The 17,546-nt window shown below is 37.0% G+C and overlaps 4 protein-coding genes across 4 annotated transcripts; 2 read left to right on the plus strand and 2 right to left on the minus strand.

Moving 5' to 3' along the window:
- Positions 1-891: 891 nt before the first annotated feature.
- Positions 892-3,189, plus strand: LOC129577098 (dynein axonemal intermediate chain 2-like). The gene is made up of 3 exons (XM_055463560.1): positions 892-1,965; positions 2,159-2,915; positions 3,119-3,189. The coding sequence occupies exons 1-3, from the start codon at positions 892-894 to the stop codon at positions 3,187-3,189; spliced, it is 1,902 nt and encodes a 633-aa protein (XP_055319535.1).
- Positions 3,190-3,343: 154 nt separating this feature from the next.
- Positions 3,344-10,477, plus strand: LOC129577164 (contactin). The gene is made up of 7 exons (XM_055463740.1): positions 3,344-3,631; positions 4,105-5,607; positions 5,802-6,857; positions 6,991-7,145; positions 7,226-8,285; positions 8,504-8,821; positions 9,023-10,477. Exons 2-7 carry the CDS (start codon positions 4,173-4,175, stop codon positions 9,124-9,126), a joined length of 4,128 nt encoding a protein of 1,375 aa, XP_055319715.1. The 5' UTR covers positions 3,344-3,631; positions 4,105-4,172; the 3' UTR covers positions 9,127-10,477.
- A 1,102-nt stretch (positions 10,478-11,579) lies between these two features.
- On the minus strand, positions 11,580-14,883 carry LOC129577168 (uncharacterized). Its single transcript, XM_055463747.1, has 7 exons — positions 14,747-14,883; positions 14,429-14,663; positions 13,970-14,358; positions 12,639-13,900; positions 12,495-12,574; positions 12,318-12,419; positions 11,580-12,246 (listed from the first exon to the last, which is right to left on the minus strand). The coding sequence occupies exons 4-7, from the start codon at positions 13,078-13,080 to the stop codon at positions 11,659-11,661; spliced, it is 1,212 nt and encodes a 403-aa protein (XP_055319722.1). The 5' UTR covers positions 13,081-13,900; positions 13,970-14,358; positions 14,429-14,663; positions 14,747-14,883; the 3' UTR covers positions 11,580-11,658.
- A 112-nt stretch (positions 14,884-14,995) lies between these two features.
- LOC129577167 (uncharacterized) lies at positions 14,996-16,709 on the minus strand. Its single transcript, XM_055463746.1, has 3 exons — positions 16,177-16,709; positions 15,421-16,094; positions 14,996-15,325 (listed from the first exon to the last, which is right to left on the minus strand). The coding sequence occupies exons 1-3, from the start codon at positions 16,601-16,603 to the stop codon at positions 15,134-15,136; spliced, it is 1,293 nt and encodes a 430-aa protein (XP_055319721.1). The 5' UTR covers positions 16,604-16,709; the 3' UTR covers positions 14,996-15,133.
- Between the last annotated feature and the right edge of the window lie 837 nt (positions 16,710-17,546).

Consider the following 17,546-nt stretch of genomic DNA (forward strand, 5'->3'; position numbering starts at 1 on the left):
AAGAAGGAACATGGGATTTTTATATACATTTATTCTGTGTAACAGAATTATTCGAACAAAACGTCACACAGAATAAATGTATATAAAAATCCCATGTTCCTTCTTGATCGAGTAACAGAACTATGTTTCGCTATGTTCGGCGACTGTTTTTAGTTGCGGTCAGACTGGCGAACATTTAATAAGTTACTTTTATTCTCAGTGAATCATATTTTGTGGCAAACCAAATGGCAATGCGACACAATGACCAAATATTCGGGTGACATTTTCCATATGATGATTATTCGAGATTTATAGAAATGCAATTTTGAATTAACAAACCAATTCCAGAACACATTTACCTATTTCACGAATTTCCGAATCGGACAGTTGGAATATGTGCCAACATATTTTGACATTGTGTTGTACGTTGCATGCAAAAAAGAAGTTTATATTGTGATAAAACGAATTAAGTTATTGAAAAGCTAAAATATGTCTAAAACTGCAAAACAAAATGAACGTTCTTCTGTATTCTAAATTGAACCAAAATACAAATGAAATAATCCAATTTTATGAAAAAAAAAATGTTTGATTTTATTTACTGTATTATACATATACTGTTAACAAGGCGAGAAAATCGTTTTTGACTATTGGCTAATTTAAATACCGTCGGTAGTCTTGATATCTGTCGAAAACAAAGGTAAAACATGAGGAAAATAAGACTTTTTTTTATTGCTCCTTTGAAAAAAACTTCGAAGGTAATATTATTTCGCATTTCTTCCTAAGTCGCAGATCCGATTGATTTTAGAGCATTGAAAAAAAAAAACAAAGCAAACAGGTTCCCTGACAGAAATATTCAAATCGGAATAAGATAAAGAAAAAGTCAAACATTTCATTCAAAATAAAACCGACGAGATGGAAAACTCCGAAAATCCTTCAGAAAATAATACAAATGATCCAGTACCATCTGATACTGGTGAAACAACAACGACTCAAGATGTCGAACAAACACAAGTTACACATGAACAAGCGCCGCTTGAAGCCAACTCTGAACAAGCGCCGATTGAATCCAATTCTGAACCAGTTGCCGAAGAAGCTCCAGTGGTCATGATTCAACCGCACTACACGTATACGTACACAAAACGGCGAAGTGAATTCGGGCGACAGTGTATTTTCTCTGATTCGGCGTTCACATTGTGCGAATTGGATCCGGACGAAGAATTGAAAAAGCAATATAAACGCGCAAACAGTGTCACTGTTGGCATTCAGAATATTCCGCAAATGGCCGAAGATGAAGTGGCTACCGACAATGCACAAATGGAGAATTTCGGTGTGCTTCATCACGAAGGCGGATGGCCAAACGAAATCAACATAGCCGATGAGGATGAAAAGACCACATATCGAAAGTCGGCCAAAGAAACCGAAGAATATCGAGGTCAATTGAAGCAAATGTGTTTGAAAATAGAGCATGCAATTGCCCAAAATAATGCGGTTAACATTTTCGAAGAATATTTCACCGCTGAAAATCCAACGATTGGCCGTTCGTATAGGCCGCTAATTGAGTCGATCGCCTATTTCGAATGTCCAGTAAAACATGAAAAATATAATATAATCGCCAGTCATTCATCGATTGCAACAAGTTCGCACGATAAAATGGTCGTATCATATACGGCCGTGTCAAGGGGTCAAATGAACACAACGAAAAGCGGTACTTCATCGTACATTTGGGATTTGAATCGAAATCTCGCACCGATTTTAGAGCTAAAATGCCAGGCGTCGTTGGCAACCGTTGAGTACAATGAAAAAGATGAAGCGGTCATTGCGACGGGTCAAAGTGATGGCATCATTGCGTTGTATGACTCACGTGCGGGTGGCACACCACAAATGCAATCGATAAATGAGTCATCACATCGCGAGAGCGTCAACGCATTGCGTTGGACAATGTCAAAGGGCAATGTGGAGTTCTTCACGTGCGCCAATGACGCGATGGTAAATAGTAATCATTCCAAAAATTGCCGTCTGTTTATCGCAATGGTTGCAATTGATCCAATTTGCTTTTCATTATGAATCAATTGATCATTTTGAAGAATTAATCAATTCCATTGGATCCATGTACTAATTCGACAATTTTTTCTCCATTTTCCTCCATACATACGAATCGCGAAATGATCAATCAACAAAGGTTATGTGGTGGGACGTCCGCAAAATGGATAAACCTCATGAATTCTTTCAACTCGATTACAATACGGCCGGCTGTACAACACTTGATTATACCTTTTCGATGCCCACGCGCTTTCTGGTTGGTATGAGCAATGGGCTGATTATCAATGGAAATAAACGCGGCCTCACGTACACAGACCGATTTAGTTATGCTTCTAAATCATTCTCTGGACCAGTGTTGAGCATTGAAAGAAATCCATTCGCGGATAAATATTCACTCAGCGTCGGCGATCAATCGATTCGAATTTGGTCGGATGAAAACCGTGAAACACCAATTCATCAAAGTATTGAGTATGCCCATGATCTATCTTGCGGAGCTTGGAATCGCAATCGATGCAGTAACTTCTTTATCGGCCATTCAAACGGTACGGTTGATATGTGGGACTTTATGTACGATCATTATGAGCCGATTGCATCCATTTCAATCGTACGCTCAAAAGTTGAACACATTCGTTCACATGCAAATGGTAAACTCGTTATTAGTTGCCATAGCAACGGCGATGTACATTTGATGCAAATTTCCGACTTTTTGGCGTCGCATAAAATCGCTGAAAAGGCCAAACTCATCGAAATGTTCGATCGTGAACTCAGGCGTGAAGTGCTGTTTTTGACCAAAATCCGAGAAGCCAAAATGATAATTACGCAACAGAAGGACGAACCGGGCTTTGCCGAAGACGATGACACAAAGAAACCCAATGTAGAAACAGCCATCAACAATTGTACCGACGATTTTGAACAAACGATTCAAAGGGAAAACAAAAAATGAATAAAAATGGAAATTGAAATTTTTAATTTCAAATTGAACGTGTTTTTTTCGTTGTTTATTTGAGACTTTCTTTATCTCCTTTTTATCATTCTGGATGTATTTAACGACTGTTTATGGGAATAATGAATCATTTATCTCATTCTTTGGTAATCTCAGCTATCAAGCGGAAAACGGACGATTATAAGATTACTGTGGTTATGGCGAATGAATATGATGAAAAGAATTAGGCATTTTTTTCGCTGCAATTTTTTTTTTTTTCCGACAAAACCAAAACATTTTTTTTCTCGCTTTTTTCAAATCAGAATATTTCATGTTGAATCGTTAATGGGAATGACACTTGTTATGATAGCGTTCCGTTGCTGTGTGAATACACACAGAGAAACGGCGACGACAGCGCCCACCGGTGACTCACATTCAAATCACACCAAACCAAATTCACATTCAGTCGTCTATGACAGCGAACGTAACAATAGTATAGAGTGTTGATTGTACGCGACTGAATTCTCTCTCCCCCTTGTTATACACAGACATACGCTCTGTTATAATTTTTCATTCATTTTTTTAATTTGTTTTTTGTTTTAAGTATAAGAGTGGATCGCGTTTTGTTGGTGGTTTTCTTTTATCTTCGTTAAAATCCTGTGTGTTAAATAAAAAGCAATTGCATTTATGGTAAGTTTAGAAAAGATAAGATTAAATGTGTATATACAAGAAGAAACAAAAAACAGCGGATGAGTGTGAATCATTCAGTGTGTGTTGTGTTGGGTGAATTAGAGTCTGAACAAATGTGTTAAGTTGGTTGGGCGTGGTTATAAAGCAAATGTGCAATTATTTAATGCCAACGAATTAAAAAAAAAACGGTCAAATTCAATGGATCGATGATGGAAACGAGTGAATTCCCGAAATTAAATGCATTTTTGATTTTTCGGGTGTTTGATAGCGATCGGATTTATTGACATTCGGCACGCAATCCATCCACATCAAACAAAACAACCGAATCCCTATTGTTTTGATTATTGTGCGCTTGAGAGTCATGCGTATTATAATTGTTTTTATTGTCAATCTCAAAATGCATCAAAATGTTTGTCGTTGAAACTAAAGTTTTCTTTTTTCTTTCGTTCTGCATTTTTTGTTCTCTGTTTCAGTGTGCATTTTCATCCGAAAAATCAAAATTAATGTTCGAATGAGGTAATGAAATTCCAATAACAAAACAATGACTAATACGATGTTATTGGCTGGAATTTGTCTACTGCTATTAGCATCAAAATGTACGACGACGGCACAGTTTAGTGGTGCTGCTCCTAATGACACAACATTAGAGCGTCTCGGTCAGCCATTAGCACAATATGGTACTGGTAATTATGGGAATTATGGTGGCAATGGTGGCTACGGTGATTCGAATTATGATCCATATGCAACGCGTTCACCGTTCGGCTATGGAACATCGAACGATATAACCGGACTCAATACGAATCCATTTTACGATCCAACCAACCCGTTGAATACGGCACCAGGTCGTAATACCTATGACTCGAATTACAATGCATTCGGTGGCACAGGTGGTACGAATAACTTTAATGGCATGGGTGGAACATTTGGTGTCGGTGGATATGGTGGCATAAATGCAGGACTCGATGGCATCGATGAGAATAGTTTTTGTCCTGAATTTTGGATTGCATACCGCAGCTCATGTTTGCGTTTCATCAAATCACCGAAACGCAATTGGTATGACGCGAAGAAAATTTGCCAAGCATATCGTGGTGATCTGGTCAATGTGGACAATGTGGAAAAACATTCGTTCATTTTGAAGCATTTGATTGTTCAAGACCAAAAGCAGAATCGTTACTATGTGTCGGCACGGCAAGTGGCACCAAACAGTTGGTCGAATGATGATGGATCGGCTTTGGTAACGGTTGACGATGGCTTTGCCTATGAAGAGACCGATTTTGATATTGATACATTGCAAGAGAATTTACAAGACACAAATCGATACTACAATCGCTTCGATCCAATCCTTCGCAAAGACCAAAATCCATTGTACAACATGGAGAAGACTCGATTGGTGTACGGATATTCACGCATCAAAGATCGATGGCTTTTCATTCCCGTCTATGAATTCGAACAACATCTCTTCATTTGCGAATCGCATCAACTCTACAATCCAAATAATATCAACATCAAACAGGATGATCATCGTGGTTTTGATTATGGCATTGAAATTACCACGGAATTTGCGAAAATTCCACGTGGACCATACTTTGTGAATCAACCGAATGAAACCACCTTCGATACGGGCAAACGAAAGATTCGAAATGATGTGACGCTGAACTGTTTGGCATGGGGTTATCCGACACCAATCTACAGCTGGTACAAAGAAGAGTACGTCAATGACAATTTAACCTTCCATAAAATCGACCCATTGACCGATAGTCGTTACACGATTAGCGGCGGCAATTTAATCATCTACGATCCAGATCAAACGAGAGACCAAGGCACTTATCATTGCATTGCCGAAAATAAATTTGGTCGCATTCGTTCCGAAAGTGTAGCGCTCAATTTTGGCTACATTATGGAATTTAATTTGAAGCGGTCCGGTGAAGCGGGCAAATCTAACTGGGGTCATGCACTGTTCTGTGATCCTCCACAACGTGAGTTTTCTTTTGTCTGAACTTTTTTTTCTTTCTAAAAAAAAATTCTTGCTTCATGATATTATTCAAAATTTTGGTTTCTTCTTAGAATTTTTGTTCTAGCGAAAAATATTTTTAAAAAAACCTTTCATTTTCCCAATTTTAAACTGTTTTCCTGTCTCTCTCTCTCTCTCTCTCTCTCTATTCCCATTTAGATTACCCTGGCGTTCAGTATTACTGGTCGCGTGATTTCTTCCCAAATTTCGTGCAAGAAGATCAACGTGTCTTCGTGAGTCACGATGGTGCCTTATATTTTTCCGCTTTGGAAATTATTGATCGTGCAAATTATTCGTGTACCGTTCAAAGTTTAGTCAGTTCAACGGGTCGAAACGGTCCATATTTCCCGCTTCGTGTGAACCCACATCCAAATTATCAAGATTTAATTTTTGCCAATTCATTCCCAAAAGTGTTTCCCGCATCGCCAACAGCTGGCCAAGAGATTCGATTGGAATGTATGGCCTTTGGTTATCCGGTTCCCAAATACAATTGGACTCGTAAAGACGGTGGTTTACCACGCCGTGCCTATCAAATCAATTACAATCGTGTATTAATCATTCCAAATGCAACGCTCAACGATAATGGCGAATACATTTGCTCGACATTCAACGATCGCAAAGCCATTCAAAAGTCAATCGTACTTAATATTCAAATGCAACCGAATTTCACCATTCCGTTGCGCGACAAAATCAAGGATTTTAAGAGTGAGGTGAGTTTCATTTGTGAAGCAAATGCCATACCAGATGTGAATTATACGTGGTATAAAAATGCCGAGCTTATGGAACGGGATAAATTGGATCGTGATAAATATGTGATACAAGACAATGTGCTGACGATTAAATTCCTGGATCCGGAGAAGGACGACGGGATGTATCAGTGTGCGGCAAAGAATCAACTGAAAACCGTTTATTCATCCGCACAGCTGAGGGTTCTGTCGATGAAACCGTCATTCCACAAGCGGCCACTCGAATCGGAGATCTATGCAATATACAATGGGAACACGACTATAGTATGCGATCCAGAGGCAGCGCCCAGGCCGAAATTCCAGTGGAAAAAAGATGGCAGCATTGTAGGCACTGGAGGACATAGGCGAATACTACCGACCGGTACACTGATTATATCACCGACATCGAGGGACGATGAGGGCATTTATACTTGTGTCGCATCGAACGAGTACGGAACGGATGAATCTAGGGCGAGATTGATCGTTTTAGGTGAGTTTTTAAAAAAAAAAAAATTTGCATTATATTTCCCTCAAATCAGCGCTCGATGAACGCAAAGAAATTTCGGTTAAGCTTAAAACCAAACATCAGACCAAAAACATCAATTCGACTTGTTTAATTACAGAGGAGCTTCGATTCACTCAATTGCTTCAACCGCAAATTGTGGCTCAAGTGCATGACTATCTCTACTTTCATTGTGATGTTAGCTATGATTCTGTGTTGGATGTTGCCTTCCTCTGGAGACATAACGGGCAGCTTGTTGTTGAAACGGAGCAAATTGTATGTGTTTTTCCATATAGTTAACTAAGAAATTGTTTGAATGCCAATGATAATTGTTTTTTTCAACCTCATACCTTTAGATCATCGAGCAAAACACCTTGCAAATCTTTAATTTGTCACTTTTAGACGCCGGTGAATACGAATGTATTGCGAAATCATCGGTGAATGAAATTGCTTCAAAGTCAAATGTAATTGTGCTCGGTCCACCAGGTGCACCAGGTGGTGTTAAAGTGATTGATATCTTTAAAACTCGCGCTCGATTGGAATGGCTTGACGGAACTGACAATGGCCGGCAAATATCCTACTACAACATATTGGGTCGTACCAACTGGAACAAAACCTGGGTTAATGTGTCAGAAGGAGTATTTGCCCATGAAATTGATCGTTACAATGGACGAAAACAAGCTGAAGTAAAGAACTTGACACCATGGTCTGGCTATGAATTCAGTGTTTGTGCCGTAAATGAATTGGGAATTGGTACACCAAGTGCACCATCGCCACTTTACAACACACACAACGACAAGCCATACATATCGCCATATAATGTCGGTGGTGGTGGCGGAAAGATCGGCGATTTAACAATCACATGGACACCATTGTTGCCGCAAGAACAGAATGCACCTGGAATTCATTACAAAATCTTCTGGCGATTGCATGAAACCATCAACAATCGAACCGAAAATGAATGGGCAACCGATGTGCTAAGAGACCGTGGAAATGTCGGTCGTGCCATTGTGCCAATCCCACCAAATATGTACTACACCAAATACGATGTGAAAGTTCAAGCCATCAATGATGTTGGCTATGGGCCGGAAAGTGCTTTCAAAACCATTTATTCAGCCGAAGATATGCCACAAGTGGCACCACAACAACCAGTTGCTGTCGGTTTCAATTCGACATGCTTCAATGTCACATGGAATCCAATCAATCAAACTCGCGAAGCGATCCGAGGCAATTTGATTGGTCATCGTATGAAGTACTGGAAACAGGGGCACAAGGAAGAGGATGCCGTTTATTATTTGTCACGTTCGAAACGTCCATGGGCATTGATTGTCGGCTTGGAACCAGATACACATTACTTCGTCAAAGTTATGGCATACAATGCGGCCGGTGAAGGACCCGAGAGTGAACGTTATCTGGGTAGGTTTTTGTTCATTATCATTTGAACATTTAGAAAAAATGAGAAAAAAAGAAAGCGAAAAATTCCAAAAGAAAAAATATGGATTTAGTGTTCTTTTTGGAAATGCAATTTTGATCATTTCACATCTTTTCCTATTGTTCATTTTCTAATTTCCAATTGAAATGCGATTTTAAAATCGAAATTTTTGACTAATCCACCTTTCAAATGCGTATTCCAGAACGAACATACCGAAAAGCACCACAGAAACCACCGTCGTCAGTGCATGTGTACGGTGTCAATCCGTCAACGGTGCGGGTTGTATGGCGTTATGTCGGTGTCACCATGGAAGAAGAACCGATCAAGGGTTACAAAGTGCGTGTTTGGGAATCGGATCAAGATATGTCAACGGCCAACGATACAATCATTTTGATTGGAAACCAACTGGAAGCCTATGTTGATACACTCACACCAGGAAAGGCATACAAAATGAGAGTGCTTGCGTTCAGCAACGGTGGTGACGGTCGTATGTCATCACCAACACTTCAATTCCAAATGGGTAAGAATCGCATTTACGGTGAATCACATCCGAATCTCATTCGTCACAAATTGTTTTTTGCATGACAAGGATGCGATTGATCGAAATTATTTCATTATTGATCAAGAATTAATAAATCAAATCGAACGCATGTACTAATTTAATTATTTTTCCTTCATTTTCCTCCCTACATACGAATTCCGGAATGATCAATCATCACAGGCAACACAAACTCACGAAACATGGCAACAAATCTTCATCTGAATAAAACTATAATTTTCGGTCTGCTCACTCTGTTCTATTTGATTAAAAAGATTCAGTACTGAAATTCCGAGTAGCTCAATAGCAAACAATCCGGCCAATTTCCACAAAAAAAAAAACTGAATGAGGCACATTAACATTGTCCATTTGTGACACTAATTTTATACAAAAAGAAAGCGAATTATCCATTTTTTGGACATAGTTTATATATATAGAATCAAAAAGCAGCCAATTACCTGTGAGTCTAGAGACCAAGTATGGTATGATTAACTGATTTAAAAATCAATTCCAAAATTCTTACACGAAATCGTTTATTTGGCTTATCTTAATCATTTGTAATGAAACAAAGAAAAAACGAAACATTTTTTATTTGTTTTTCTCGTCCGTTTAAATGTTCCGATTTACCATTGTAATGTTATTGCTTTTTTTTTTACCGAATCTCAAATTGAATGTATTCTTAATATAAATGTAATTTGTTCCGTCTGTACAATTTAACTCGAATGTAACCGAAGAAGAAGAAAAACAAATACGCACGAATCTGTTTGCGACATTTATCACTCGCTGAAGATGGAAGCATGTTCAAAGTCAAGCGAACAGTAAATAATGAAAAATAAGCTATATAAGAATCAAGTCGTATCAGATTAGAGCAATATGTGGTTATGAAAGAAAAGTATATTTTCACTACACCGTATTTTTTCGTCTCGTCTACAAAAATGAAACTGGAAAACGGGTTATCGGCAATGGTGTGATTGTTTTTCGCTATGGCTATTACATATCATAGCCTAAGAGAGAGACAAAAATTTAAAACAAATCAAGCCATTGATAAACGTTTTTAGATATTCAAGTATACATTGGAATTGTTATATGTATGAATTTGAGCTTTAATATATTCTACACAAATTCAGATATAAGAGCCACACTTGTTCACTATTTTAAGGAAACTTTTATTTTGTTTAAAGTCCACTAAACGAACGAGCCATGATTTATACACATTTTTCGTAGCATTTCTTTTTCGTCCAATTGATGTAGCCAATTTTATTTAGGCATTTTAATTTTCATTCTTTTTTTACCGTCCAATTTTTATGTTTGATTTTTTTTTAGACGAATCTAAATTCTTTCTCATTTTAATATGATAAATTGTTGTAATTTTCTTTAGAAATGATTTCATTTTTCTTAGCAAAATTTATTTTGACGATTCATTTCGCTTTTCAAATTTGATACAAGTCTTAATGTAAGCGACTTAAGGTTATAAATGAACAAAAAAAATTTAAATTTATATTCAAATCAAACGAAGAAGTATATTGATACTGTCATTCCGTCCGTAGTTTTGTAAGATTAGATTTTAATAACGGCCTTGATGTAAACATCATAAAAGAATTGTACGAATTATACGAATAAAATACCAGAAACCATGAATACGTTTTCCTTTTTTATTTAGAGTCTAAAATGTTTTGATAGAGTTGGAAGAGAGCCGGTTTTAATTTAGGGGGAAAGAACTGACTGAGTGAATGAAACTATAAATATTATAAATAATCACATATTCTACCGAGTTTGGATCAATACGCGTCAATGCGTGTCAATACGCTGAATAACTAGCTGCGAATGCATGCAAATATGATCAATAAAATGTGCGTATTTGCAACTGTTATTCCTGCTGGTTCGTGGCACGAACGAGACGAAGCAACAGAAGAAAACAACAACAATAACACTACGGAACGCAGTGCAAATACCTATGAATATTTGTCAATACGTGTCAATAAAGTAAATATACCAATAGTTCTTTCCCAGGTTTTAATATACAAAATGAAAAATTTCACAAGAATAAAATATCAATGTTCTTCGAAGGAAGTTGAACTGAAACGTGAATCCAATTGAACAACAGAACACGGTATGAATTGATGACAATCAACATATTGTGGAAAAAATTAAAATTTTAGAGTGTTTCATCGTCAGCAAATTGAGCACAAAACTAAAAGTGTAGATTTGAAACAACATTATTGGCGCCATTAAGACCTTTAAAACGATGTATATTATGCGTATGAGCATATGGGCAAATTGAATTTCTTGAAAATGTTTGGTCGATGGATATTAGTTGAAGAAAAAAAATATATTTTACCATCGGGAGTCGTGCATTTTTCATCAAGATAGGTGATGAATATTGCAAATATTTCCACAGAACCGAACTTCCATATAGAAGTAAAAATTTTGTGGTTTTGACCATTCTTCTGCTTTGTTTCATAATGAATCCAACAATCCATGACACTTGGCGGATAATTTCGGATTTAAAAATCTATTTCTCGTCGGAAGAATTGGCATTCTTGGCCAAGATAAACGATAAAAATTATAACTAGACGAAAATTAACGTTTTTTTTTCTTTTTTCTCCTTTCGTCTACAACATACGCCGTGTAGCATTACTGGTGTGTCATAAAAGAATAAAGTTTATCATACCCGATTTCAAATGAAAATTTGACCTTCATTGTTGGGCATAAAAAATGAAAAGCAACTCTAACAGACAGATCATTGTTGATACAATTCAGATTTATTTCATACAAAAATAGATTTGGAACAATTTAGATATTATTTGATATGATTATTTCTATTCGTTGTTCTTTGAGTTTGACGGTGCACATTCCTTCGATTTTGATGTGTTATTTGTCCTTTTTCTGCTGCGAATTCTTTTCGTTGCCATATTTACACCATTTTCCTGTGCTATTTTCATCATCCGTTTCTCCTTTCTAGTCTTCTTCCAGTCGGGATTTTTTGGTTTCGATTTCGATTCCGGGCTCTCTTCACTTTGCGTAGCTGTCATATTTTCGAATTGCTGTTTGAGTTTATTGAGTTTTTGTTCCTTTTGTACGATAACATCTGGTTTGATTCCATCTCTTTTATTACCTCTCCTAATTGCCCGTTTCAACGTATTAATTTGCGTTCTTATTTTGTGCACTGAATTCCGCACTTCACTATCGACTGATTTGTTTTCTGTAACGGATTCAGCATCATGTTCAACAGCCAATTGAGGTGTATCGACTAATTTGGGTTTCGAAGTGGATGGGCCCGGTGAAGGACGGAATGTTTCGCTGATTTCTTTCGAACTTCGCGCTTTGACGTTAGATTGTTGTGCTACTTTCTGTGTAGTTTGATCACAGTCCATTGGCCATGGCAAATTTCGAAGCTTGAACATCCGCTGTGAATGAAATCGATTCAATTTTTAATAAAGAGTTCTGCATTAGCCTTTCGAAATAGAAATTGAAATACCTCAAGAAATTCCATTTGGCTCACTACGACAATGCCAAATTTGTCGCTTTTATTCGTCTTTTTCTGTGCTCGATCGCGTTCATTTGCGAGTTTATGCATATTCTAAAACGGAATTTCGTTATGCTTTCGGTGGTTTTTGTCAATCAAACATCCAAAATTCAATCGAAAACTACTTACAATATGGATAGTTTCTGCTTTACCTAGTCCTATGACATTTCTATCAGTGCAATCACTTTCAATCGCAGCAACAGCGTTATCTATAAGAAATAATCAACTCAATAGAAGAAAAAAATCGCGAGTAGAGTGAAAACAAATTCTCACCGCATTGAACGTTCCATTTCAAAGTATCTAATTTGATTTCATTGTGTGTTGATCCCAAATGTGCTGATACCTTTTGAATTTTATCACCGCTGATCGTGACTGAAAATTTGTTCGCGGCATCAATGAATGCATTCACTTTAGTTGGATGCAATGCCGCTTCACCATTGTAAATGTATTCTAACACTTTTATCAAATCATCATACGCAACATTTTTGATGGAAATGTTGCAATCGCCTCCATGCTTTTTGAATACGTTGTTGAAAAATGAGCTCGATGCCGACAATAGAAACTTATGAATTCGCACACGTTTGCTGTCACAGATCAATGTTGCATCGGTTAGTTCTTCCTTTCGAAACATATCTACAAACGATTTGTGTAACGTTGACTCGTAGTTTGTGAAGAGCAACAGTTCTGCATCATTTGAGACGGTTGCCATTGCCATTTTTGCATCGTCACTTCGCCAAAAATGAAGATAAATAAATTCGGTTTCGATCACTCGTGTTTACAAAACAAGTGGGACAACTCACACTACATCACTTGATAGCACTGATACTGACATCTCATTGTTTAGCGTGAAGTTAGCTCGCAATCGAGTCGCATTTATTGTGGGAATTTCAAAGAGTTTGATTTTCTTTTTCTCGCTTTGAATTGTTTTTATTGCAAATTTCAATTGAAAAAGAATTGTTCAAATCCGAATCATATGAATTGGAGAAACAAACACCTTTTCAGTGTTATCTTGTGGGTTTGCACCAGCCCGGCAAATACGCTAAATCTATTCGGAAATTCACGAATGTTCTTGGATCTGTCAAAATGATAGGTTGAAATGAGTTACCATCAAACTAAATCCCTATCAATCGAATCAAATCGAATGTATCTTAGTACAACGTAAATCTTTTCAAGTCTTGCATCCCACGTAGGTGGGTGCTCCGTTACTATGACAATGAAATTCATTCAATGAAGCTTAAATTCAATAGCCCAACACAAAGTATTCATAAATTAAAGCCATGGAAAATTGTAGAATTATTTTATTTACTGAAAAAATGATTGGGTTTCATTGTAATGGTTCAAAAATCAGTCTCAATCTACTCTGTCGTATCTAAAGCATCCTTAATTTTATTTTTTAAATTCAGACTCCCGGCCAATTCTGAGAGGTTTAGTGGTTTACATTGCAAATATTGTGTTAATGAAATCATTTGGCCACAATCCATTGTCCATTCGCTTACGTCCATTGGCCACGGTAGATTTCGTGCCTTGAACATTCGCTGTAAATAAAAATGGAAACCTATCAATTTCTCTACATGTTCCAATTTAAATGTATGCAATTGAATTACTTCAAAAAATTCGTCGCGGCTCACTTCTACCACTCCCCGAGTTAGTTTATTTTTCCCGTCTTCAGCACAGAATTTATCTAGTGGGTCTCTGGCATTTCGGTCTGTTTTGACATCATTTTCGGTATTAATATCGTTTACGATTTTGAGATCGCTTTCTATTTTGATATTATTTTCCTTGATAATGCCAGTCTCTATGTCAATTTCCATTTCACTTTTGATTTCATTTTCTGTTTTGACCTCAGTCGTATTTGGATCAGTTTCAAACTCGTTCGTATCATGGGAAACAGACTGAGAGTCTGAATCAGACAGATGACCAAGATCAGAATTTGAATCAGCATCTGGATTAGATTGTGGATCAGAATCACTAACAGAATCGGGCGGAACGGGATCTAAGTTTTTTTTTTAAATAGAAAAATAATAAATTTGCGATAATTTCAAATACTGTAATTTCAATCTCACCTGGTGGTTTATAAATTTCAAAGTTATCATCAGTGATTTTAATCTTGAAATGCTTTGCGGCATCTAAAAAACCATTCACTTTGCATGGATGTAATATGACTCGGCCTTCATAAATAAATTGAATAATATTCATTAGATCAACGTATGGCACTTCTTTGATAAAACGATGGGCTTTTCGAACAAAAGGTATTCTCTTGTTTCCTTTGAACATTCTGTTGAAAACTGGACTCGATACCTTTTTGTATGATAAAGTATGCGGACGATAACAAAATTATCATTAACATATGCAACTGAAATACATTATTAAATAAATTATACCGATAGTAAAATTCGATGTACGAATATTTCTCTATTCTCACAGATCAACACAGCATCACATAGCTCCATGCGTCGAAACATGTCAGAAAACGATGTATACAGAGTTGTTTCATATGCTTTGAATGTAACCAACTGTTCGACGCATTTGTCAGCCTCCGAGTTTACGCTACAAACCTCCATGATGAGTGCTGATGGAATACTAAACATGGAAGAATTTACAATGGCTTAACACAACAAAAGAGAAGCATATTGTTGAATAAATACTGACATTTTATTGATTCATATGAAGTTGGTTTTTAGATTCCAATAAGAATGATTGTTGGGAATTTCCCTGATATGTGAATTCTTTTTTCTTCTTGTGGGACGTTTGATTATTCGATGGATTGGTTAATTGTGTGACTGTTCCTGAGATGATTTTGTTTTCTTTTTGACAGCTTTGCTAGCATTTTTGGCAGTCCGAGTGATCCGTTCCTTACGAGCCTTACGATTCTGGTTTCGTTGACGCCGTGATTCATTTTGTATCACCAAATCTCTGGTAATGTGACCAAATTTATGAGGTTCTGTCGATCCGAGAACAACCTAAAGAATATTGTTTTTTTTTTGTTAGTTATTCAAGTTTTGAAAGAAAAACTGCAGAGATAACCATTAAACATAAACGGTGATGCTTTGATTACCTGGCTTCGAATCCAAAACATGTGATTTTCCACAGGACTGACGTATTGGTACCAGTCATTGTTACAAATATCGTCAACAACTTGAGGCAGTTGAAAATTACAGCAATTTTTTTGTGCGTGATTTTTACCAAAGAGATCATTTTTGTGTTGGGAACTAGCTTCGATCAAACCGTTGATATCGATTGCACCAATTAAATTAATTTGAAACAAATGACCGATAAAATGGGCAAGACGTTGATATCGTACCGGCATACAATGCGAATCAATCGATTGCATGAGGTAGATTTGTTTATCTAGTGAATTTAGGCTGGCAAACTCATTCGGTTGAATAATCGGCGGTTCTGGTTGCGTTGGAAAATTCCTCTCTCCACTTGCAAATAAACGCAATGCTTTCAGTCGTAAATTTTCACGAAAATAAAGTGTATCGTCTCGAAAGTGACATGTGCCCGCTTGAATGCAAATATGTTTCACCAACGAAACAAACAGATTTGCGGCATTTGTTGGCTTCGGTTGAAGCACCGATTCCAATATCAAATCGATAACAACATCTAAGCGATGCTCTTCCATTTCGGTTAAGCTCAATATGGAGGATGAATGATTTTGTACGTTTTCTTCATTCAAATTGACCATCAAATCACGAACACTTTGAACAAATGCATCGTGCCCATCACCACCTGAAGAAAGAAAAATGTTTGAAAACTTTGTTTTGCTCGGAATTTCTCGTTTTTTTTTTTTAAACCAACAGTTCAATCTCACTTTCGCTTCCATATTCGGAATCACATTCCGATTCAGACTCGGTTTCGTTCTCGCTTTCACTGGCCGAAACGACAACATCTTCGGGCACGGACATCAAGAACATTTCCAACAGCTCACAAAATGCCTGAATGTCTTCGTTCCTTATCATCACCGAACCGTGATACATATAGTGTAGTACACGCCGCAAATCATCACTGTTTACATCCTGGAGGATTATGTTTAAGTTGGAATCCGGCCGCTTTTCAAATAAGGATCGAAAGTATGGACTACACGCTGCCAACAAGAAACGATGCACACGAAACACATTTTGATCACAACACAATTTGATATCGGACAAATCCTCACGATTCCACATTTCTTTGAATGATAAATTGGATTTGTTTTTAACATTGATGTAATCCGACGTCGGCACTGGCACGGTATCCATGTTGGGACATCGAATTTTCCACCTTCGCTGCGATTTTATTCGTCGGTTCTCATCACAGTAAACAGCTGAATTTTTGATTTTGCAACAATGTCAACGTCTCATGACACTTGAGGCATGCCGCTTATATGAAGTGAAGTTGGCTCTCTCTCTCTGACTCTATGAAAATAATGCTTTGAATTTGAATGGTCAAAACTAATCAAAGTTGGAAAAAATTGAATATTTGAAATTGTGTTGCTGTTCAGAATAAAAAAATAAAATCTGCTTTTTACATATATCGAGACGAAATTTATTTTGAGAATGATTGCCGAGTACAACAACATTATTTTTTCTTGTTGAGAAAAAACTCATACTTACTACCGAAGAAAATCACACACATATAAATTCGATGTGCTGTTTAATTCCAATAGCAATTGCCGAATGTGTCAATACATTCAGGATGCTAACATCTATATTTCGAATTATGTAAAGAAACTGTTCATTGATTTAGTTTCACGCTAAGTTGCGTACATAATATTCAATGTCACGTAAACATCTGCCAAAACACAACAGTCAGGGGGTGAGTGCAAAAGTTCACGAGCAACAGATTCATTTACTCATACCTCGAGCATGCTTTTGTATCTTTGCCAAAAATGGTTCTGTACTAAGCTGAAAAAACTTAGCCATCTAGGTGGCGCCACAAGAAAATTTGGTTCTTATACGAAGTGTATGCTCAAGATATTCTCTTTGTCAAAATTTCCAGTTTTTCTGATCATGAAAATAGTAAACAATACAGCGCCGCCTAGGGACTAAGTGCAATGTGTCATACTTTCAACGTTCGAACTAAAACAGACGCGTACTTGTTACAGCAAACTATGTGCATAATCCTCTATTTCTCCAACCAGTCTCCAGATGCCGCTTAATTTTTCTTGTTTGACTTTTCCTATCTGTTTTTACAGACGATCAG

Source organism: Sitodiplosis mosellana, unplaced genomic scaffold (assembly GCF_009176505.1).
Source record: "Sitodiplosis mosellana isolate CC-2019 unplaced genomic scaffold, AAFC_SMos_1.0 Smas_scaffold_6197, whole genome shotgun sequence".
In the NCBI taxonomy this organism is placed as follows: domain Eukaryota; kingdom Metazoa; phylum Arthropoda; class Insecta; order Diptera; family Cecidomyiidae; genus Sitodiplosis; species Sitodiplosis mosellana.